The sequence below is a fragment of the Pollachius pollachius genome (assembly GCF_949987615.1).
Source record: "Pollachius pollachius genome assembly, chromosome: 11".
Taxonomy (NCBI): Eukaryota; Metazoa; Chordata; class Actinopteri; order Gadiformes; family Gadidae; genus Pollachius; species Pollachius pollachius.
This window is the reverse complement of record NC_136944.1, coordinates 17,880,853-17,897,421: the sequence shown is the minus strand read 5'-3', so window position 1 is coordinate 17,897,421 and position 16,569 is coordinate 17,880,853. Positions and strand designations below refer to the sequence as shown.

The 16,569-nt window shown below is 45.5% G+C and overlaps 3 protein-coding genes across 4 annotated transcripts; 2 read left to right on the top strand and 1 right to left on the bottom strand.

Moving 5' to 3' along the window:
• The first annotated feature begins 90 nt into the window (after positions 1-90).
• Positions 91-2,274, top strand: mettl23 (methyltransferase 23, arginine). The gene is made up of 5 exons (XM_079746726.1): positions 91-240; positions 418-522; positions 798-1,035; positions 1,128-1,212; positions 1,289-2,274. Exons 1-5 carry the CDS (start codon positions 139-141, stop codon positions 1,443-1,445), a joined length of 687 nt encoding a protein of 228 aa, XP_079602852.1. The 5' UTR covers positions 91-138; the 3' UTR covers positions 1,446-2,274.
• On the bottom strand, positions 1,643-4,286 carry srsf2b (serine and arginine rich splicing factor 2b). 2 transcript variants are annotated; one of them, XM_079745927.1, is made up of 3 exons: positions 3,660-4,286; positions 3,073-3,397; positions 1,643-2,271 (listed from the first exon to the last, which is right to left on the bottom strand). In XM_079745927.1, exons 1-2 carry the CDS (start codon positions 4,076-4,078, stop codon positions 3,091-3,093), a joined length of 726 nt encoding a protein of 241 aa, XP_079602053.1. In that variant the 5' UTR covers positions 4,079-4,286; the 3' UTR covers positions 1,643-2,271; positions 3,073-3,090. The 2 variants fall into 2 exon arrangements, with proteins under 2 accessions (XP_079602053.1, XP_079602052.1); XM_079745926.1 differs by having other exon boundaries at positions 1,643-3,397.
• Positions 4,287-4,698: 412 nt separating this feature from the next.
• Positions 4,699-12,102, top strand: mfsd11 (major facilitator superfamily domain containing 11). The gene is made up of 14 exons (XM_079746767.1): positions 4,699-4,898; positions 5,036-5,199; positions 5,352-5,401; positions 5,959-6,066; positions 6,458-6,537; positions 6,701-6,797; positions 6,911-6,969; positions 7,275-7,437; positions 7,566-7,609; positions 7,731-7,796; positions 7,963-8,088; positions 8,762-8,933; positions 9,921-10,056; positions 10,748-12,102. The coding sequence occupies exons 2-14, from the start codon at positions 5,104-5,106 to the stop codon at positions 10,907-10,909; spliced, it is 1,359 nt and encodes a 452-aa protein (XP_079602893.1). The 5' UTR covers positions 4,699-4,898; positions 5,036-5,103; the 3' UTR covers positions 10,910-12,102.
• Positions 12,103-16,569: the final 4,467 nt, after the last annotated feature.

Here is a 16,569-nt window from a genome sequence, read left to right as displayed (position 1 = left end):
CGCCTTCCCGCCACGGCTCCTCATTGGTCAATCACTTCTTGTTCTTTTATGTTTAATGAAGTCGGACTCGGAACGAGAGCGTGGTCGAATTTTGGGATGTACAGCATTGAGTACCTATTGAAGTTCTATTAAACCTAAATGGACGAAAGTATAACATCAGATCTCGACATAGTTCTGAAATCATTCACTTTTGAAGAAAGTGAGGGTACACAGGAATCACTGACTGTCTCCATACCCGAGGTTTGATCCATTCCCTCATTATTCAGAAAAATAAACTCGGCTCACTTATAGCGATGTAAATATTAAGTCATATTGCATTTTATTCACCATTCTACATGTACTTAACCATTTACAGTATAGGAAGAATGTCAGTACATATGATCATTCTATACATGCTCTTTAACATCTTGGTTCCAGGTTCTTGACCCCCAGTATGGCATGTACGTGTGGCCGTCGGCGGTCATCCTCGCCCAGTATGCATGGACGCACCGTGGTCAGCTTGCGGACAAGACCCTCCTGGAGGTGGGACTGTTTCTGGGCTATTTGTTTCATCATTTGTAATGGTTGACTTGCGATTAATAAATGATTCACAAAGAACTTCGCGGTATAAAATGTAAGACAATTACCTAAACATTACCTTAAAAAAACAGCTGGCCGTACAGGCCACGATATTTCCCTGGGTTTAAAGGTTCCATCTTATTATATGAAAAACTAGTGGTTCAAATGCTACTCAATGATATCGAACAATCAAGACACGTAAGACACGTAAATTGTGGCTTCAATTGGTTCATTCCCAGCTTGGTGCCGGTGTGTGTCTCCCGGGGGTGGTGGCGGCCAAATGTGGCGCCAGGGTGATCCTGTCGGACAGTGCACGGTTGCCCCTCTGTCTGGAGAACTGCAGAAGAAGCTGTGCTGCCAACGGGCTGGATGGGGTGCCCGTTATGGGGCTGACTTGGGGGGAGATTTCCCCAGCTCTAGTGTTCCTTCCTGCACTAGACGTCATTCTAGGATCCGATGTTTTCTATGAACCAGAAGGTGAACTCTCCTATGACGGTCATTTAAGACCATATGCTCCGGATGATAGACCATTCGTAAATTGGTGATAAAATGATCTGTAAACTCTGCAGATTTCGAGGACGTCATTGTGAGCGTCGCTTTTCTTCTGAAGAAAAGCCCCAAAGCAGAGTTTTGGACCACATATCAAGAGAGGAGGTTAGTACACGCTCACCAGAATCATGTTTATTTTAAACGCATCCGTTCAAACAAATTTGTTCTACATTTCTTTCAGCGCCGACTGGTCCATAGAAGCACTGCTACACAAATGGAAGCTTCAATGTGTTAGTGTCCCACTACCTAGCTTTAATGCTAGTAAGGCTCAACTAGCTGGCTCTACACTTCCGGGCCGACATACAGTTCAAATGTTAATAATTAGCGTGGATGCCTAGCATCTATCCTGGTCATGTATTGCTATGATGGAGTCTTTCCTTGAAGACTTGTTTGAGAAAGATACACAGGGATTTATTAAAAAGGTTCATGATTGTTGTATGACATTGAGCTTTATTGTTAGCCTCCTGCATTTCACAATGTAATGCACTTGCACGATTGTCAATAAAGCAACTTGAGAAAAAAATACTTGAGGCCATTTTAGACAAATCACCAAATCTTTAATTTCATTCACAGCGGAATAGGTACACCACATTCAGAGAGAGATGCATCATGGGCATGTAGGTTTAGCTTGATTAAAAGTAATGAAAGCAAACTTCAATCCAGGTTACCTTTCAGGATAGACTGGACAAGCAGCAGTCACCCCTTGGTAGTCACAGGAGAATACTGGACACAACGCCACTTAACAGCTAACCCGCAATACTCAACCGCTACACAACTGCAGCCTAGTGCACAAAAAATACAGGGAAGAAGATTAGAAACCAAAGAAAAAAAAAAAGTCAACTACTGCCAGATCCTGTAAAAATACAATATACCTTAAAATCTGTGTTGGACTTCAAAATTGTGGATTTAAACTGACTTAAAAAAACATGTTAAAGAAAATGGAAAAAAAAGAAATTGGACAGGCCGGTGTGACCTTAACAGCCGTCTAGTGATGAGGTTTTACGAGGACCCACACATCTCCGCCCGTTAGTCAATGCATTTGGAAAAATATAAAAAGATGCCATTTTGTTTTAAAGGGGAGGACGACACTAAAGTAACCTTTACACTAGTAAATCTTTGCTTGGGTGGAATCCTGTCGTGGCCTTGAAGGTAGGTTGTCCTCGCCTGGAGAAAAACAGTCAAAATTAAGCATTGGTTAGGAGAAATTTATGTTTATGCTGAATCCACTCTGAACACACCACAACTTTGGGCTTGTTGAAGAGTAACCAAACACATTTAGACGACCTGTAGTCTCTGCGCCATCGCCGACCCATGCTTTACTGCCGGGACAGCAATGCATGGCTCAGACGAGGCACTTACCATCCTACTATAACAAACACTTGCATAACAAGCCGAGGTTAAGAGATACACAGGAACATTCACAGAGGAGTAGAGGGAACCAACCTTGGCTGTCCCTGCAGCCCGGCAGTCTCCTGAGCGGACAGCCACCCGAACAGACATACCTCAACACAACCACCCCAACTCTCCAACCTGCTCCACAGCACAGCGGCGCTCACACTGCAACCCCCAGTTAACTGCACATTCTGCCCCAGCTCAACGCGCAACGCCACCTTTGCAATACAGGTCTCAGTAGCTTTGGTGGAGAGAATGCCACAATCTGTTTACCATCAGCCGTTGAACAAGTGACCATGTTTCAAATCAAACTATAGGGAAAATACGGTTTGCCATGTGCCTTAGTAGTCAAGTGGTGGATTTTATTAATCAGGGGCTGCAAAAAGGTCACCACAGTACATTTATGATTCATAAACATGGATCATAGAAATCAAAATCCAACACAGAAAGTGTAGAACTGGGATCGTGGTGTGTTGCAATACCAGATGTATTTTGAAACAGGAAGTGAAGCAACATTAAAAATGTAAATATTTCTCACAATAAATACATTTGAACAATGATGTGGATTCTTACCTGAAATATCATGTCGCTTTAAGGGGTCTGGCCTCCGTTCTCCCCTGCTGCTGGAACTGCGGGAGACTTGGGTGGACTTTTAGATCTGGACCGAGACCCTTTGTTGGAGGCGGGGGTACGTGATCGGGACTTGCTCTTGGACTTGGACCTGGAGCGGGATCGTGACGGGGACTTTGTGGCCTTGGTCTTCCTTTTGGGGGAGGTGGACTTGGAACGTGAGTAGGAGCGAGACCTGGACCGGCTGTATCTGGACCTGCTGTGGGAACGGGACCGACTCCTGCTGCGGGATCGGCTACGTCTCCGCCGCCTGGGGCTGGGGGAAGCGCTGAATGAATGCAACGGGTTGTGTGGTTAGAAATGATGCAGAATCATACACCTTAGTCATGTGTCCCGTGGGACCGGATACATTACTTTTAGCATCAACTACCAGTGAAAAACACGATAAAAAAGTTCCACAGGATTTACTTTTTATTCACTACTTTTATTTTAAATAAAGCCAATGGTACACTACGATTTCAGTTTCAAATGGATGCACTACATTTTCCTAAAATGGCGACGGAAATGTGTTAAAAACGACATAATCTTACCTTCTGCTACGGCGACCATAACCTCCACTGCTACCACCGCTTCTCCGGGGGGCCCCGCCACGCCGTCCACCGCCACTATCTCGGCCACCACCACCGTCGCGTCCACCACTACCGCCGCCGTGATGAGAATCCGGAGGGCGGCCGTAACGCGCCATTTGCACTCGCAGCTCCCGCCCGTCTAGCAGAGCGCCATCCATGGCGTCCATTGCGTCTTCGGCATCCCGTTTGTCGTGGAATCGCACAAAGGCGAAGCCACGGCTTTCCTTAGTGTACCGATCCCGAGGGATGTACACATCCCCGACACGGCCGTACTTTTCAAACACGCGTCGGAGTGTTTCTGGGGATGTTCTGTACGTTAGGTTGTCCACCTTGAGCGACGTCATGCCCTCGACGTCGGGCGGAGGCCTACCGTAGCTCATCGTGTCGTCCAGCGAAACACGAGGGTAGAAACTCGACACACAGTCAGCTAAAAATAACTAATCTTCACCTGCGGACGGTTATCTAACCTTGATTTACAAAAAACGATCGAATTCGGTGGTCTTGGATGGATATTACTACGGTTTTTCTTGCTAAAAAATGCTCATACTCACAAAGCCCGTCGTTCCTCGCCGAGCTACTGCTAGTGTGGTTCTCTGACGTCAGCACGGCTCTTTTATGTTCGGGTGAAAAAAACGCCATTTGTTTTCAACGAATCAAATTCACCGATTTCTATTTATAAATTCTATATTGAATAAGTTTGTTCTGGGAGGGTTTCTCACTAGCGTAAAAAAGTTTTCAATGTTGTAAAATGTATTTATTACACTTTTTTAATAAAATAATCCGGAAGTAAATATACCAACACCGGATGTGTCCCTGCTCTTGTTTTTTTCATCCAGTTGTTTGACTTTAGTAACAACGGATTGGTGTAAGTGTATGAGAGTATATAGAGAGCCATTTCTGCTGTGATATGTAGATCTATTTATCAGAAGTACAACGCTGTTTGCAATAGTGGTTTATTTTGCGGATTTGGTTCCGTGTTGAATCAGCTGACTAAACTCACATGACACCGTGTACAGTCATAATGCTGGGACCACAACATATACTGGGATAATCTTATTTAAGCATTTGGAAAAACCTCGTCCTGTACTTTAGTAAGTAGCATATAGCACATGACTTTGCTATAAGGGCAATGTCGCTAAACGGGCAGTAACTTTTCACACACCAGACCAGTGTGTACTTGAACGTCCTGATTTTATGCCAGTGAGTACTCCACGTCTGAACTATTAACTCTGATCTTTATTTTAGAGCGATATCTTATGTTTCAACGTCAAACCTCTGTAAACTGTGGGTACACCCTCACGCTTTAATTGTGTGCTTGTATGCTCTTTTCTTCGCAGACGAGGTGTGAAGCTTGTAGCCTACATCACCTATATTCAATCAATCGAGGAATTTTGAATTGTGCATCATGACTCCGGAGGGGAAAGCGCTGTCAAACATAGTGATCCTGGGCTTCGGCTTTATGCTCATGTTCACTGCCTTCCAAACATGTGGAAATATAGAGGTAGCCCACAGAACTGTTCACAGCAAAACCACAACAAATCTAAAGTGATGAAATATTACCCTGTTGTAACCGTGATGAAAGACTTTGAGAATGAGTGGATTTTACATGTTGTGGTGATATTGTGTCAGGTGATTTTCCATTTCTTTTTTCAGCAAACTGTTATCAAGAGTTTGAACAACTTCACCGCGAGTGGATATACAAGGTAATACATTAGATAATATACATTATATATTTTATGCATCTTCTCTGTTGAATCACATTTACCCCAAAACCGAACATTGACTATTCATTCTATGAACCAGAATGGTGGTTAAAGTATTCCTCTGTTGCACTTGGACTACAGCGGGTCTGCATAGCAGATATCTGCTTACTGTTCCCAGAGTTTGAACCAAGCATGGTGTAGCACTTTTTCTTCCGCTACATTAGTAGAACAACCCCCAAGGCTTCCTCAATACTTGTACTTTTAAATATAGGCCAATACAAGTTGTGATGGCAGAAGCTTCATTAGCTTCATCTTTGGGGGCTTGGGTAAAGGGGGGTGTCACAAATATTTGCCCTTTTAAGGCCTTTGAGACTAATGGGGATTAAGGGCTATACAAATAAAATTGAATTGAATTATCAAAATGCACTTTTTTTTCTGACATTTTTCTTTTGACCCTATCGACTTTAACTGTGTTTTGATGATTTCAAACGTGATTCTTCAAACGTAAAACACTTGGTAAATGAAGGGTGCTATGTTGCTCTGGCCTCTTTCCCCAGCATGTCCATCATCTATGGTGTCTTCTCGGCCTCCAACCTGGTGGCTCCGTCGGTGGTGGCCGTGGTCGGCCCTCAGCTCTCCATGTTCTTCAGCGGGCTGCTGTACAGGTACACAGAGCATGGCCACCACGCTACTTTGAAGATTAAAAAAAGATTGCCATTTCAACAAGTTGATTGCAGTTGTGACTACAATAATACACAGACACCCGCGCACACACACACACACACACACACACACACACACACACACACACACACACACACACACACACACACACACACACACACACACACACACACACACATTTGCTACTGTGACTTGAAATGTCCAACAGGACGGGTGAGATATAGATTAGAAAGTGCAACGAAACAATCCAACAAGGAAAGTTGTGTTTGATATTGTTGGACTGTAAAACAGTAGTCAGAATCACCAGGTTAACAGGGTTAAGGTGTATAAACAGTTCAGTGGTTGTTGATGTTCTCTCCATGTGGTCCCCAGTGCGTACATCGCCATGTTCATCCAGCCCCGAGTCTGGAGCTTCTACACGGCCTCGGTGCTGGTCGGCTTCGGAGCCGCAGGTAACCGCAGTAGAACCTCCAGAGCCAGCCCCACCGGCTCCCCGAATTCATCTTGGTGGGCTGTGTTGGTTTAAAGCCCTAGTGTTGTTAGTCTGGATTTGGTGTGTTGGTTTTGTGGGGCTGTTCATTTAGATTGGGTGTGTTTGGGTTTGTGCGTCCCTAGTGCTGTGGACCGCCCAGGGGAACGTGCTGGCTATAAACTCCACTGACACCACGATCGGGCGGAACAGCGGAATTTTCTGGGCTCTGCTGCAGTTCAGGTCAGTGCTTGATTCGTAGCTTCCTGGCACACATCCTTTATTAGTCCTCCGTGTGGAACAGGAAGTAATCATCCCGAAACAGGAAGTTGACAGAATTTCTTCTCTTTTTCCAGCTTGTTTTTTGGGAACCTGTACATCTACTTGGCCTGGCAAGGGCACGATCACATTTCAGGTACCCTTGAATGAAGGACTTTTCTCACCTGTATGTGGTGGTAGGATGTCTGCCATCAGCCCCACAGTAGGGAGGCCAGGGGTCAATGATTATAATGGATGCCATTTAGGACACTTCTATACAAAGGTTCTTGCAGTATTGTGCACACATAAATACCATTATATACATGTTCCATTGTATAGATACACCCATGCTTTGGATGTAGTGTGTATGGATATAATGGATATGTACTTGAATGTATGTATGTATGTATGTATTTACTGTATGTTGGGCCCTGGCTCATGGTTCACCGTCTGGTCTCTCAGAGAAGGACCGGCAGACGGTCTTCATCTCCCTCACCGTCATCAGTCTGATCGGCTGCTTCCTCTTCTTCCTCATCCGCAAGCCGGACCCGTCTGAGCCCACCCCCTCGGAGACCTCTGAAGCCCCCCTTCATACCGAGTCCACCGACAGCGCGTCCGTCTCCGGGTGAGTGACGGCAGCCTATATGACAGTTATTATTGAGTTAAAGATCTTTATGACATAGTGATGATTACATTCAGCCTGTTAAAGGTGAAAGGTCACGTTCCCTGACCCTGTTTTGTTTTCCTCCTCAGTCCTCCTAGGAGATCTCTCTGCACTCAGGCTCTGGACGCCTTTGGTAAGTCTCCTACCTCCTACCTCCTGCTCATCTCCTCTCACCTACTCCTCGTCTCCTTAGTGTCCCACTCTGACCTCTGACCCCACTCTGTGGTATTAACGTTTGCGTTGTCTCGTTCCAGTGAAGGCCTGTAAGCTGTCCGTTACCAAGGAGATGATGCTACTGAGTTTGCCCATCATGTACACAGGTGAGTAGAGTACCTGATAGTTTACCTGGTGAAACTGACTTGACCCGGCATTGAAACAGACTTGCCCTGGCGAAATAAACTTGCCTATTGAAACAGCCTTTGGAGATTGGACATTTAGAAGGGGTGGGAAACATTGAAGTAATGGTTTGTGTTCTCCGTCCCTCAGGTCTAGAGCTGACATTCTATAGCGGCGTGTACGGAACCTGCATCGGCGCCATGACGCGGTTCGGACACGACGCTAAAGGCCTGATCGGAATCTCAGGCATCCTCATCGGAGTTGGAGAGATCCTGGGTAGGTAGGAACGGTCCTGGTAGGAAGAAGAGATCCTGGTTAGTAGGAGAGACACTGGTAGGTAGGGGAGATCGTGGTAAGTAGTGGAGACACTCATAGGTAGGGGAGAGCCTGGTAGGTAGGGGAGATCCTAGGATATAGGAGAGACACTATGAGGTGGGAGAGATCCTGGTCGGTAGGAGAGATCCTTGTAGGTAGGAGAGATCCTTGTAGGTAGGAGAGACCACTGGGTTGTTAGGGTTAGGCTGGAGGTGAGAGGGGTAAGGTACGTAAGCATTGAGTGTGGTCGGGTCGATGAAGTTACAGGTCGTTATATGATAGATGTTGAGGTGGAGCGGCTCAGTGATAGAAGTGTTGAGTCCATGATATAGGATCGTCAGTGAAGGATAGAAGTGTTTACCTGTTTATGGAGGGATGAAAGAAGGAAGCTTCATCCTACTCCATCCCTGAGAATAGGATTAGAATGGGAAATCATGCAGATGAATCTCAACAAGTTGGAAATGCAGGTAATCGAGCCAACTATTGCCGGCGAAGGAACGGAAAATTATATATAGTACCATATAGTAGAGTACCAATATAGTAGACAACAACAAACAATATTTAATATCTGTATTTCTGACTGTACTTCTGCATTGTCTCTCCTGTTGACCCTGCGTGGTCACTGTGCGTCCAGGAGGGGGCGTGTTTGGCATTCTGAACAGTAACCGCCTGGGCAGGAACCCTGTGGTGCTGCTGGGGCTGCTGATACACTACCTGGCCTTCTACCTCATCTTCCTCAACATAGCCCCAGACGCCCCTCAGGCACCGGAGGAGGGCACCGACCTGCAGGCCTACATGACCCCCAAGTAGGTGGTCCTCTTAAGTCCTATATCAACCCAGGTAGGTCCCCTCAGACTCCTACAGAGACCTCTAGTGTCCTACATCACCTTAGGGTGGTAGTCTTCTAGAGTCCTACAGAGACCACTAGTGTCCTACATCACCTTAGGGTGGTAGTCTTCTAGAGTCCTACATAGACCACTAGTGTCCTACATCACCTGAGGTAGCTAATCTTCTAGAGTCCTACAGAGACCACTAGTGTCCTACATCACCTTAGGGTGGTAGTCTTCTAGAGTCCTACAGAGACCTCTAGTGTCCTACATCACCTTAGGTTGGTAGTCTTCTAGAGTCCTACAGAGACCTCTAGTGTCCTACATCACCTTAGGTTGGTAGTCTTCTAGAGTCCTACAGAGACCTCTAGTGTCCTACATCACCTTAGGTTGGTAGTCTTCTAGAGTCCTACAGAGACCTCTAGTGTCCTACATCACCTTAGGTTGGTAGTCTTCTAGAGTCCTACAGAGACCTCTAGTGTCCTACATCACCTGAGGTAGCTAATCTTCTAGAGTCCTACAAAGACCCCTAGTGTCCTACATCACCTGAGGTAGCTAATCTTCTAGAGTCCTACAAAGACCTCTAGTGTCCTACATCAGACCCTGGTAGCTAGTCTTCTAGAGTCCGATAGAGACCACTAGTGTCCTATATCCCCCCAGGTACCAGGGCATTAGAGACCTAAACAGACCACATCACACCCAGTAACTAGAACAGTACAGACCTACACAGACCTACATCAACCCAGCTAGAAGCCATTCCTTGCCATGTAATGCTTGACTGACAGCTGTCCCAAACTGTGCAACATAAATAAATAACAGTAAATCAAGTGCACTGATACAAGAAGTACAGATTAGCTCTAGATTTAGAATGAAATCTGAAGTGATGCGTTTAGGTATGGTGACAGAGTGACAGTGATGAGAGGGGTGTATATTTAGTGTGTGTGTGTGTGTGTGTGTGTGTGTCAGTATGGGCGTGGCTCTGTTCTGCAGCTTCCTACTAGGGTTAGGAGACAGCTGCTTCAACACTCAGCTGCTCAGCATCATAGGCTTCCTGTACAAGGAGGACAGTGCCCCAGCCTTCGCAGTCTTCAAGTTCATACAGGTACACTCACTCACTCACTCACTCACTCACTCACTCACTCACTCACTCACTCACTCACTCACTCACTCACTCACTGAGAGATGCAGCTCTCCTGGTATTCATGGTAGTACTGGTTAGTAATAGTAAAGCTGTGTCTCCCTCTCTCTTCAGTCCATCATGGCAGCTATAGCCTTCCACTAAAGCATCACTCTAGCTAGTCATGGTTAGTAATATGAGTAGTAGTAGTAGTAAATAAGTAATGGATAGTAATAATGTGAGTATATGAGTGAGTAATAATAGTTAGTAATTGTCCGTAATGTTAATAAAGTTAGTAATCGTAATAATAGCTTGTAATGGTAAGACACGGTTAGGAATGGTTAGTGATAATAAAGTTTAGTTAGTAATGTTAAGTAGTGGATAGAAATGGTAAGTAGTGGTTAGTAATAATAGTTGGTAGTGGGTAGTAATACTAATAATAGTGATTGGTGGTAAGTCATGGTTAGTAATAGTAATAATAGTTGGTAATGGTTATTAATACTAATAATAGTGAGTGATGGTTAGTCGTGATTAGTAATAGTAATAATAGTTGGTGATGGTTAGTAATAGCAATAATAGTGAGTGATGGTACATGGTTAATCATCAATAGTAGTGGTTAATCAATCAATAGTAGTGGTTCACAATAGTAATCCCAGTGGTGTGTGTCCCTCCCCAGTCCATCATGGCAGCCATCGCCTTCTCCTACAGCAACGTGCTGCAGCTCCCCTGGCAGCTGCTGCTCCTGGTGGTCACCGGCTTCATGGGGACGCTCTCCTTCTTCGTGGCCGAGTGGGTGGTGGTGGCCAAGCGCCGCGACTCGGACTACGACAGCATCTGACTCACGCCAGGAGGAGGAGGAGGAGGAGGAGGAGGAGGAGGACGGAGGGGACGCCACCACTGCGGCGGGAACGTCCGTTACTCCGTGCTCCTTGCCACGTCGTCCGGGGAAGACACTGACTCCCTCTCTGACCCTCCCTCCCCCTCTCCCACTCCTCCCCTCCACGTCTCACCTTCCCAGCATGCCTTTGGTGGAACTTGAGGTTTAACGAACATTAACGGACATGTAAGAACCGGAAGGGGTTTCTTGTTGATGGAGCCGATTCAGTCTACGGAAAAAACCTTCACTACCCTCCTCTTCACTACTTCTTTCTTTTTGGTCACGCATAATACGTTCCGCCATGGTTTCTGCTGAACAACATTATGCACTATAAACACACAGCTAGTGAACACTTTTAGCCCAGAGTGCTTTTGCACTTTCATCAGTCACTTGGGGTATCAGTCAGGTTGGGTATTCTGGTGTCGGCGGCGGCAGCCATCTTGAATGCTGACATCGCACATCTTCACATGACCCATGACATGAGGGGTCGGGGAGCGTGTTTTCTTACTGGGGACGAAATGGGGAGAAAACAGCTGGGTTGGTAAAGGGAAACTGAAAAGGTTGCTATAAAAGGAGACATTTCATGGTTTGTTTACTGATAAAGTCCTGCTCTGAGCTGTGGGATTTGCTGATTCATCAAGACATTCAAAATGTCCGCTTATTTTTTCGGAAGAAGCCTTAACTTCACTGCAGGAAGGCTACGGGTGTAGTTATGAGACGGCACAACGTTGTGTTAGGTAACGGGTCATTTCCACCTCAGTCATCCAAGATATTTCCTTCAATTTATTATGTCACTTTATTTTCATTGTATTCATGTTTATTCACATTTTATTGGCCAATAAACAGCCATGCATACGATAGGTGGGAATTTTTCCCTAAACACAAATTGAAACGCAATATTTCTTTACCAGAATGCATTGTGCCACGAGGAGATGCTGTTTTTTTTTTTAGAGGATTTCTTGTCTGTTTGCTGTTCTTTTGGACAACAGATATTATGGGATGGCATTAGGCCTTAGTGTTTGTTTGTAAGTGACTTGGATGTCAAGGGAAATTAACCTTCGTGTATCTGAATATTTTTTACTTGAATCTAGTAATTAAAGAAACTATGATTTTCTGGCTTGCTGGTTTTTATAATCAATAAAATGTTATTTGGATTATTTTTAAGGATGTTGTTTCTTAAATGTCAACTTATTTTTTTAAACCTTGACATGAAGTGGCCATATGTAAAAGTAAGAATGTAAAATTAGCTCATGATTAAAAACACACGGCTTATGATAACATTGTTCTAGAAAATAAAAGCGATCTGCTTCTTCCCTGGTTCCCAACTGATGAAGAGGGGAACGAAATGGAAGCATTTGGTGTAGAACCCTTGCCTCTCGTTGCTATAACGACCGCGGACGCTGCAGAGTCAACACGTGGGATGCGACTGAGAGCGAAGAGCAGAGGGACTAGAGAGCGGGAGACGGACAGGGCTTGCTTTGGTTTGACCATCCGGGTTCCACGGTCGCCGTCGACGACAATTTGAAGACCTGAAGACCCTGAACAAGTCAATGCAGCGGAAACAACGGTGACTGTCCACACAAAATAACGCGTTTCGGATGCGTGTCGTGTATCAATTTGAAAAGAGTCGACATCATCACGCCTACCTTTTCGACTTTATGGGTTTCCTCAGGTCAGCTGTCCGCTGAACTGTACGTTGTGTTCAGCCAACAATTGAATCATGTTTAATAATTGAATCAATATCTATAAAGAATCTAACCATGTCGGGGGATATTAGTTTATATAACTTGGTAGACTTATCTATCGGCACACCGGACAACACCGGTGGGCAACTTCAACGCGCTACACACTCTCCACGAGATTCTGGACCACCTGAAAATCCAAACCGTGACCATCAAGTGGACCAGAGAGGAAAAATGTTTGGGCAAGACCATGACGGCTCCCCCCGGGAGCAGAACCGGTCCGCTCTCGGGTACCAGGACCTGGAGGACAAGCTGCGCCGTATCGAGACGCAGATCGCCCTTGTGGAAAACCTCCCCTCCAGTACCGAGCTGTTGGACCGGAGCTCCGCCTCCGCCACGCCGGTGAACGACATGTGGCAGCTGATGCAGCTCCGCCGCCATATCCAGACCAACGAGGACGGGGTTTCCAAGGTTAGACCCCCCCCCCACCTGTCTGCTGACATGAGAGACAGGTATCTGAGGTGTGATATAATGGCGGTCTGACGTCAGAGATCAATTAAGTGGGAGGCCCAGGTGTATCCAGGCCTTGTGGCTCATGTATAATTATGTCAGTAGTTTTCCCATCATCACCTGAATTGTTCGTTTGTGTGTGTGCGTGTGTGTGTGTGTGTGTGTGTGTGACACGAGCTGCTCCAAAAACATGTCATTTCTATCGTCGTGCGCTTTCCCTCGTTAGGCAGCATGGGGCGGGGATGAGCGAGTGTGTGTATATCCCTGTTGCCCCTTGAGGTGTGTGTGTGTGTGTGTGTGTGTGTGTGTGTGTGTGTGTGTGTGTGTGCGTGTCTGTGATGACAGCTCAATGGACAATGGCAGCAGGGCACCTCCGTGACTTCTCAGATGACCTGTCCATGTTCGTGTTCAATGTTCAGGTTCCTTCCCCCCCCCCGTCGTACCTCCCGTAACAACGACGGCAGCGATGTCAAACCAGGTCAAGAGCACCCTGATTGGCTGAAAAATCCATAGTCTTATCCCTTTCTTTTTTTTTTGTTAATACCCTGCTCGTTCTGTGCGAATCGAACCCCAACCCTGGCAGTCTAAGTGCTTTCTACACCAGTGATGATCAAACCCCTAACCATTTAGTGTTATGTTTCTGTGGGCTGGGTGGGTGACTAGATGGCTATGGAGGTCTAGAGAGCTAGGGGGGTGTAGAAGGCCTGGTGGGGGACCAGATGGCGGGTATATCTAGAGGTCTGGGTGGGGGACTAGAGGGCTGGGATGTGGGTGATCTAGAGGTCTGGGTGGGGGGGTTATAGAGGGCTGGTGGGGGACTAGAGGGATGGTCTTGAGGTCTAGGTGGGGGTTGGGGGTGGTCAGAGAGGGGGGGCTGATTGGCTGGTAAAGGGTAAGATAAAGATCAAAGATTTAAGCTCTTCCTTGTTTCCAACCCTGTGTGATTGTTAGCGGGAAACCTTGAAGACTGTTGTTGTTGTGAGGTTGCTTAGATGTCGAAACTCTGTTGCTGTTCTCTCTCTCTCTCTCTCTCTCTCTCTCTCTCCGAGCCGACGGAGCAGCTGAGCACCATGTTCCACGACCTCCTCTCCAAGGTCACGGGTCAGGAGCAGGACTGGCACAAGGTCATAGACCGCCTGTCCAGCGAGATGGAGGGCAAGGTACACGCTAAACACTGCACGCACGCATACTCATATTTTGCTTGTAGTTCCGATTCACTTACCCATGGTCAGAGAGCGATTGAGAAAGCAGAGTAGCAACAGTCCATTTAGCATTTAGTTTCCAGGCAACTTCTTCTGATGAGGCAGGAGCTGACCACACAACCATGATACTTTTAAGACTAAGCCATACAAAAAGTATCAAATATATTAAAGAATAACAAATCATTACGCTTGGATGAATGAAATAGTATTTTTTTTAGTAAACAATGAGTGAGACATCAAGAATGTGCGTCTGTGTATCCAACTTGAAAAACAAGAACAAAGTGAAGGAACAGGGACGAATATTGTGTAAATATATATATAAGTGTTAACAAGATAGGAATACGGGAGGAAAGGAGACAATTAAAAAAGCAATACAAATAAAACGGACCACTGGTTATAAAACCCACAAGCAAATGCAGATTCCACTGCCAAACATCTGCAACATGTACAACATCTGCACGCTGCAAAGGAGGATGCAGCATGTAAAACTGGAGCCAGGAGTTAAAAGTGTTTGAGATGATGAGTGTTTAGAAAAAAATCCTCTCCACATATATCAGGCTGAGGTTTGTGGGAAAAAACAAGTGGGAACAAGTATGACTAAGAACAACGAAGCAAACATACAGTTAGTGTGGAGCAAGAACAACAAATGTGTTAACGTGTGTGCGTGTATATGTAACTTGAAAAACAAGAACAAAGTGAAGGAACAGGGAGGAATATTATAAGTTATTAATAAACAAACAATATACTCAACATACATCAGGCTGAGGTTAAGGATAGCAAAGTGCATCAGATCGAAAGGAAGGACAACAATCGCAGCCGTCGCCGCCACCAACACCACCAGCCACCAGCTGTCGCCAGCACAAGCCGCCACCATTAGCAGCAGAAGACACCACCATCCTTCGACACCGACCAGCTAGCTCAAGCAGCCATCGCCTCAAGCAGCAGCGACCTGCAGCAGCAGTGTTTGCCGCCACCAGCAGCAGCAGCCATCGCCATCAGCAGCCACCATCAGCAGCAGCAGCTGCCGCCGCCACCAGCACCAGCAGCCACCTGCAGGAAAGTGACCTTGAATAGCCTGTACGTCAATGAGTCTCCCCACACATGGACAAATTGCTGCCAAGTTGGGGAAGGGGTGGACAGAAGCTTACATTATGAAAAAAAGAATGACACTATTGCTGTGTAATAATATTTGAAAGCTCATTATGGCTTTTAAATTTTTTGTGTGGAATCATTCGTATTCATATATGTAATCCAACAGCCTTTGAAAGGGTATAATTAAACAAAAGCAACCTTATTTCTACTAGCTATAGCATCAGACACACAGTACTCAGCTGACCAGGTAACAGTAACACCGTCAGGTTCAGCAGATTAAACCTAAATAAAACCCATCGTTAATCAACCGTATTAATCCTATTCCTAGTAATCCTACATCAATAACTAACTAAATAAAAGTTGTCAGAGATTCACTACTTAATTTCTGGTGCAGTGATACCTTCACAGCTGGCGAAATCGAGCTGACTAACTAGCAGGCAATGACTGAAAATCGGTCGTCTACCAAGATAGAAAATATATATAATTACGCTGTGCACATACAAATAAAGATCAGTATATGCACCATAAAGGCCCTCTGATATAATATAGAGAATTGACAATTCAAACAGGTAGCTATTTAATCAACTTATGGTGTGTTCCTGAATCCTCGAACGCCAGAGTCGAAAGTCGAAGATCTCCCAGCTTTCTTGCGGAATTTCTCGAAGGCACGCCCCCTTTTTGTCTTCATCTTTCGAAAATCTGAGAGTAGACCGAGAGCAGTGATGACGCTCGATTTTTTTTTTTGTATTTATACCACGTAGGTTATTTTAATGTCGATTTTAAATGCTCTTACACACGTGATTACATTGCTACTTTATTCCGGTCACCAATTTATACATTGCATGGTCTTGCTGTGCGTGCAATACAATGTAAAGTTGTGTTGTTTGTTTTCGGGCTGGTTTGCTAAAGAGGCCAATGTAGCTAACAATAAACAACGACTAGCCAATTTCATGACACATTCAAAAAGACGAACAGGAACGCTATGAATGCTCCGAGACCGGAAGTGACGTCAAACGTGCAACTCGGAAGGCTGGCGTCCGAGGTTTCAGCAACGCACCATAACTTAAGTTACTCGGCAGCCAGCAACGGAAATTAATGATGTCCAACGCCGTAGAATTGATGTTTGGAACTATGC

Coding starts and splice junctions, on each gene's coding strand:
- mettl23 (XM_079746726.1), top strand. CDS start 139: ATGGACGAAAGTATAACATCAGATCTCGACATAGTTCTGAAATCATTC. Junction 523..797: donor CGGACAAGACCCTCCTGGAG/GTGGGACTGTTT, acceptor GTTCATTCCCAG/CTTGGTGCCGGTGTGTGTCT. Junction 1,213..1,288: donor ACCACATATCAAGAGAGGAG/GTTAGTACACGC, acceptor CATTTCTTTCAG/CGCCGACTGGTCCATAGAAG.
- srsf2b (XM_079745926.1), bottom strand. CDS start 4,078: ATGAGCTACGGTAGGCCTCCGCCCGACGTCGAGGGCATGACGTCGCTC. Junction 3,398..3,659: donor TATGGTCGCCGTAGCAGAAG/GTAAGATTATGT, acceptor GCATTCATTCAG/CGCTTCCCCCAGCCCCAGGC.
- mfsd11 (XM_079746767.1), top strand. CDS start 5,104: ATGACTCCGGAGGGGAAAGCGCTGTCAAACATAGTGATCCTGGGCTTC. Junction 5,402..5,958: donor ACCGCGAGTGGATATACAAG/GTAATACATTAG, acceptor CTCTTTCCCCAG/CATGTCCATCATCTATGGTG. Junction 6,067..6,457: donor TTCAGCGGGCTGCTGTACAG/GTACACAGAGCA, acceptor TGTGGTCCCCAG/TGCGTACATCGCCATGTTCA.